This window comes from Dipodomys ordii, unplaced genomic scaffold, assembly GCF_000151885.1.
Source record: "Dipodomys ordii isolate 6190 unplaced genomic scaffold, Dord_2.0 Scaffold29, whole genome shotgun sequence".
Classification (NCBI taxonomy): Eukaryota; Metazoa; Chordata; class Mammalia; order Rodentia; family Heteromyidae; genus Dipodomys; species Dipodomys ordii.
The window spans coordinates 2,516,250-2,522,486 of NW_012267245.1; the positions used below are offsets into that span (position 1 = coordinate 2,516,250).

At 51.3% G+C, this 6,237-nt stretch overlaps 1 protein-coding gene across 1 annotated transcript in view; it reads right to left on the reverse strand.

The window, feature by feature from the left end:
* Positions 1-412: 412 nt before the first annotated feature.
* Thoc3 (THO complex 3) overlaps positions 413-6,237 on the reverse strand; it is a 10,053-nt gene continuing 4,228 nt past the window's right edge. Inside the window, exons 2-6 of the mRNA XM_013015974.1 lie at positions 5,849-6,005; positions 4,514-4,718; positions 2,586-2,747; positions 2,407-2,507; positions 413-1,134 (exon numbers count right to left, since the gene is read on the reverse strand). Coding sequence (XP_012871428.1) covers positions 971-1,134; positions 2,407-2,507; positions 2,586-2,747; positions 4,514-4,718; positions 5,849-6,005 — 789 coding nt within the window. The 3' untranslated portion in view covers positions 413-970. The remainder of the gene's footprint in view (positions 1,135-2,406; positions 2,508-2,585; positions 2,748-4,513; positions 4,719-5,848; positions 6,006-6,237) is intronic.

The following is a 6,237-nucleotide window of genomic DNA, read 5'->3' on the forward strand; positions in this document are numbered from 1 at the left end:
TGGTGGCTCACGCCTGTCACCCCAGCTAATCAGGGGGGCTGAGATCTAAAGATCCTGCTTTGAAACCAGCCTGGTAGGAGAGTCTGTTAAGATTCTTATTTCCACCAAAAAGCCAGAAATAGAGCTGTGGCTCAAGTGATAGAGCGCTAGCCTTGAGAAAAAAACAAAACAAAAACAAAAACCTCAGGGACAGCGCCCAGGCCCTGACTTCAACCTCTAGTACCGGCCCAAAATAAATAAATACAGACAGACACACATAGAAACACACATACTCGGGACTTAAAAAAGAAAAAAATTTAAGCTGCAATACCTCCTTAGCGTGAGAGCAAAATAGGAAAAGGAACACCATCATTTTAAAAGTCTCAAGAGTTAAAAAAAAAACACAAACCAGTTTTATTAAACGCTTGTCTCAAAATTACAAATCTTTTAAAATTATTTGAAATAGAAAAATAGTAATAAACCTCCATCCCGACCGCCCACAAGCTGGCGCTGCACAAGCCTCAAGCCTAATAAAGTCTACCACATGTAAAAAGTAGAGGAGGGCGGAGGAGGAGGGAGGAGGAGAGGCAAGGAGGGAGGAGGAGGTGGGAAGAGGGGAGTGGGGAGGGACCACACTGCCCCAGCCACTGAGCACAGTACAGAGCCCCCTGGTGTGGGAATGAAGACAGAACGGGCCCACAGAAGCACACAGGAAGGGGCGGAGATGCAGCTCCGTGGTAACAGGGCCTGCCCAGCATGCCCTGGGTCCTGGGTTCTAGCACAGGAGGGGCAGAGAGGGAACTGCCCAGGCACCCTGAGAGCCTGACACAGACACGTGTGATCTGTACCAAGTTACAGGTACTGGGGGTGGTCAGCAAGTCCCAGAGAACAGATCAACTACGGAGCCAGGGCCGGGCCTCTCTCCCGGGGCCTCTCTCCCCGGGCCTCTCCCCAGGCTTCTCCCCCCTGGGCCTCTCTCCGCCAGGCGGCCTCAGGAGTCATTAGGGAGCCCGAACAGCTTCACCGTCCCGGCCTCCCGGCTGCTGTCGTACTTGCCATCTTTGTCGTCGCAGGCAAATGCCAGCAGGGGCCTTTTGGGGTGCCAGGCCACAGTGAAGGTTGGGGACTCACACTGCACCTCCCAGAGCTTGTCCCCTAGAGAAAGCAATGGCAGAGGAGGAAACAAGTCCCTGTTAAGAGCAAGCACCACGGCTCGAGTGGCCACCGTCCATCACCGGCCCAGCCCAGAAACCTCCCTTCCCCTCCCTCCTCCATGTTCAACCTCCCTTGCTTTGTTGGTTTGGGTGCCAGGCCTGAATGCTCACCCTGAGGCTTTTTTTCTTGCTGTTTTTCTTCCTCCAGGCTGGCCCTTGACCACTTGAGCCACACCTCTACTTCTGGCTTTTTTACTAATTATAGATTAAGAGTCTTGCAGACTTTTCAGCCCTGGCTGGCTTCAAACTGTGATCCTCAGATCTCAGCCTCCTGAGGAGCTAGGATGACAGGCGGGAGCCATCAGCACCTGGTTTTTCAACTTTTCTTGTTTTTGAACAAAAGCTGAGTAGCTGGGATTACAGACTTGAGCCACCAGTGCCCAACTTAAAAGCAAAAATCTTGGTAACATGTTTTTTGGACAGAAAGATTTGATTTTGGCTTTGGGTGGCTCTGGAGATTGCACTCGGGAACCTTGTGCTTGCTGGAAAGCATTCTACCACATGAGCACGCTTTCAGCCTGCTTTGCTTTTATTTTTATTTTTTTTTTTTGCCTGAGCCAGCCTTGACTGCAATCCTATTTACACTTTCTCCATAGCTGGGATGACAGGCACACGGGAGCATGCCCAGCTTAAGGGTTGATATGGGGTCTCTAGAACTTTTGTCCAGACTGGCTTTGAACTTCCGTCTTCCCAATGTCCACTTCCTGAGTAACTAGGATTACAGATGAGCCACCATGCCCAGTAAAGGACTTGAAATGTTTAGATGAGCTGGGCGCTAGCCGCTCTCACCTATAATCCTAGCTACTCAGGAGGCTGTGATCTGAGGATCGCAGTTCAAAGCCAGCCTGGGCAGGAAAGTCCATGAGACTCTTATCTCCAATGAACCACCAGAAAACCAGAAGTGGCGCTGTGGCTCAAGTGGTAGAGCGCTAGCCTTGAGCTGAAGAGCTGAGGGACAGCACCCAGGCCCAGAGTTCAAGCCCCAAGACCGACAAAACAAAACAAAACGTTTAAATGGCTGAAAGTAGCTTTCCTTTCCCTTGTCTCCATTTAAACATCTCTTGGTAGCAGAAGAACGAAGTAAATCTTAGTGACTCTTTCCTGACCCCCGCTCTCACCTTACCCGGCCCTGGGTCAGCCCCTGGGCGAGGCAGTGAGACTCAGAGCCCCGAGGCCCAGAGCCAGGATGAAGGGAGGGAGGTCACCCACATACCCGTCTCGACCTCGGCTATGTCGATGAAATGGTCCTCGGACGCCGACGCCAGCATCTTCCCATCGTGGCTGAAACTCAGGGTCCTCACGGGCCAGTCCAGCCTGAAACCCGAGGGAGGGGCGTCAGGACCCCGCGTCAGGGCGGCGGGAGGAGAGGGAAAGGCCCACACCGGCCCTCACCTGGAGAAGCAGCGCACGCACACCAGCTCGTCCACGTCCCAGAGGCTCACCAGGGCGTCCGCGCTGCCCGTGGCGAAGTACCGGCCCGTGGGGTCGAACTTGATGCAGATGCAGTTGGAAGGGTGGGCGTTGATGGACTGCACCGGCTTCAGCTCCGGGTAGCTGAGAAATAACACCGATGACTTAATGGGAGACGAGACAAGGCAGGAAGCATCGAGTGAAGACGGTGCAGATGGACAAGGCAGGAAGCATCGAGTGAAGACACTCAGCCGTGGGTCTCCTTATGGAGAAAAAGAACTACACAACTTGTGTGTGGAGATGAGAGGGGGAAAAACTGGGAGCAAGGGAAGGGGTGACGCTGTTCAAGATGAAATGTACTCTTACTGGCAAAGTGGCTCAGTGGTAGAATGCTCGCCTAGCATCCATGAGGCCCTGGGTTCGATTCCTAGGTACCACCTACACAGCAAAAGCCAGAAGTGGTGCTATGGCTCAGGTGGTAGAGAGCTAGCCTTGAGCAAAAGAAATTCAAGGACAGGGCTGGGATGTAGCTCAGTGGCAAAGCGCTTGCCTAGCAAATGCAACGTCCTGGGTTCGATCCCCAGTACCAAAAAAGAAAAAGACAAAAAAAAAAAGAAATTCAAGGACAGAGCCCAGGCCCTGAGTTCAAGCCCCACACTAGCACACACAAAAAGAAAAAGCAATGAAATGTACTCTTTACCTAACTTATGTAGCTGTAACCCTCTGCACATCACGTTTATATTAACAATTTTAAAAAAAGATGGCAACACCACAACCGTAACTCGTTTCGTTTTCTGGGATGAACAGAGAGTCTGAACTGCAAACTGACAACACAAGATGCAAGCTAGAAAACTACTGGGCGCAAGAAAATTACATCATCCCCAAAAGTACAGGTTCTTTACAAGCCACAGATGGCCAAAGGCATATAAGATGTAACTGCTGCATATTCTAACAAATATGCAGTACCATATACTTGAGTTGGACCTCAGAGTCTTACTGTTGCTAGGTGGGTGCTCTACCACTTGATTCACACCCCCCAGACTCTTTTAGCTTTAGTAAATTTTTAGATAATGGTCTCAAACTTTGAGCCTGGACCTGGCCTCAAACCAACATCTTCTTACCTGCCCTTTTCACGCAGCTGGGACTACAGGCATGCACCACTGTACTCAAGCTTATTTGTTGAGATGAAGCTGGGGCTTTAGGGGCGTCCAATCTGCCAGAACTCGAGGTGTGTACAGCTCTAGTGGCTTAAGCTCCCTGAAGCTCAGATCTTCATCTGAGAGCCAGATGCTCACGCCTGCCATCCCAGCTACTCAGGAGGCTGAGAGCTGAAGATCACGCTTTGAAGCCAGCCTGGGTAGGTGAGCTCATGAAACTTTTTTTTTTTTTTAATCTTTAATCAGCCAGCAAAAGGCCAGAAGTGGCTCAAGTGGCAGAGCAGAAAAAGGCTAATAAGCAAGCGTGCTGAGGCCCTGAGTTCTAAAAGCAAGATGCAACGACTCCTTGGAATTTCCATGAGAACTGAAGTCAAAGATACAGAGGACTCGGTGCATATCTAGCTCAAAGGCGCCCGATGAAAGAGAGCACTTTTTTTTTTTGGTCGTGGGTCTGGGCGCTGTCCCTCAGCTCTTCAGCTCAAGGCGAGCACTCTACCACTTGAGCCACAGCCCCACTTCCTGTTTTCTGGTGGTTCATGGGAGATCAGAGTCTCATGGACGTTCCTGCCCAGGCTGGCTTGGAGCCACGATCCTTGGATCTCAGCTTCCTGAGAAGGTAGGATCACAGGTGTGAACCACCAGTGCCCAGCTAGGGAGGACTTTTTGATGACCATTTATCTGTGAAGTCCTTTCAGGGAGGGCTCCTGGCTAACCCCCACAGACCCCGGGCTGGTGCGGGAGCCCCTCCCTCACCTGAGGATGTTGATACAGCCGTTGCCGTTGGTCAGGAAGAACATGTTGTTGTCATTATTCCAAGAGATCTCGTTCACCTCGAACTTGAACTGCTCCTCTGCTTTGGAGCGGTGCGTCTTGGCGTCGATGAAGGTGACCACGTCGTCCTTGTTACCCACGGCGATGGTCTGCCCGTCGGGACTCCAGCAGATGTTAATGTTTTCCCCTGGGGAGCCAGACGCAGGGTTTAGTGGTAGAGGGCTCGCCTAGCATGCACGAAGCCCTGGGTTCGATTCCTCAGTACCACATCGACAGAAAAAGCCAGGAGTGGTGCTGTGGCTCAAGTGGTAAGAGCACCACCCTGGAGCAAAAAAAAAAAAAAAGCTAAGATAGCAAAAGCTGAGTTCAAGGGAAAAAAAAATCAAAAAGCCAGAAGTGGCACTATGGCTCAAGTGGTAGAGTGCTAACCTTGAGCTGAAGAGCTGAGGGACAGCACCCAGGCCCAGAGTTCATGACTGGACCCAAAAAAAAAAAAAAAAATCAGCCCAGTACCAGCAGCAAGAGTAAACAAGTAAATACCTGGAGAGATCTCCCAAGTTTTTAGTGAAGCATGGTTATCTGACAATTTTCTTTCCCTAAGACACATAAAATATTGGCACGTCTTCCAATCAAAGACATCTTCGAATCAATGACTATCAGTGATCTCATGAGTGGCGGGATAGGGATAATATCCAGCAAGAACAGCCAATAAATGTGATACAAAGCTTTCTCATCCTGCCAGGCACCGGTGGCTCACGCCTGTCATCCTACTCAGGAGGCTGAGATCTGAGGATCGCCGTTCAAAGCCAGCCCAGGGCAGGAAAGTCCATGAGACTCTTATCTCCAGTGAACCACCAGGAAACCGGAAGTGGTGCTGTGGCTCAAGTGGTAGAGCGCTCGCCTTGAGCTGAAGAGCTGAGGGACAGTGCCTAGGCTGAGTTCAAGCCCCACCACCGACCAAAAAGAAAAAGCCTTCCTCACCGTTTCCTTCCAGATCACCACACCCTCCAAGCTGCCCCCATTCTAACCTATCAGAACTTCGGCTGGCGCTCTACCCGCTTGAACCACGGCTCCATTTCCAAGCTTTTTGGTAGTTAATTGCAGATAAGAGTCTCCTGAAGTTTCCTGCCAGGTCTGGCTTTACACTGCAATCCTCAGATCTCAGCCTCCTGAGTAGCTGGAATTATAGGTGTGAACCTGACTCTCATCTTCACTTATGCTAATACCCATCCACCTTTCTCCTCACATTAAATCAGGGTCTCTGGACCTCACATCCGGTGAGTGGCTGTTCACCTCAGGCCCTGTTTGAACCGTCACCTTTTGTGTTCACGGTGGCAATGCATTTGGTGGTCCTCACATCCCAGATGCGAATGGTTTTATCCCCAGAGGCAGTGACGAACAGGTCGGGATTACTGGGGTGCCAGCAGAGCTGGTCCACACTGTCGCCATGGCCCCGGTAGTTGTTCTCTTTGACCTTAAAGAACACAACGCAGACATCAATCCACAGGGCGGAGGTCCCTGCTCCACTGCAATCCCAGCATCAACACCAGGCTAATTCCCAACCACACACAGCCCTCCCAGGTCCCTTCTCCCAAACTCCCTGCCAGACACCTCCACAGCCTCCCCCCTGAACCCCAGCTTCTTACCCTCCTGCCCTCCCTGGCCTCCCTCTTTCCTGACTTTCCCCCATTACTCTCCCACCAACA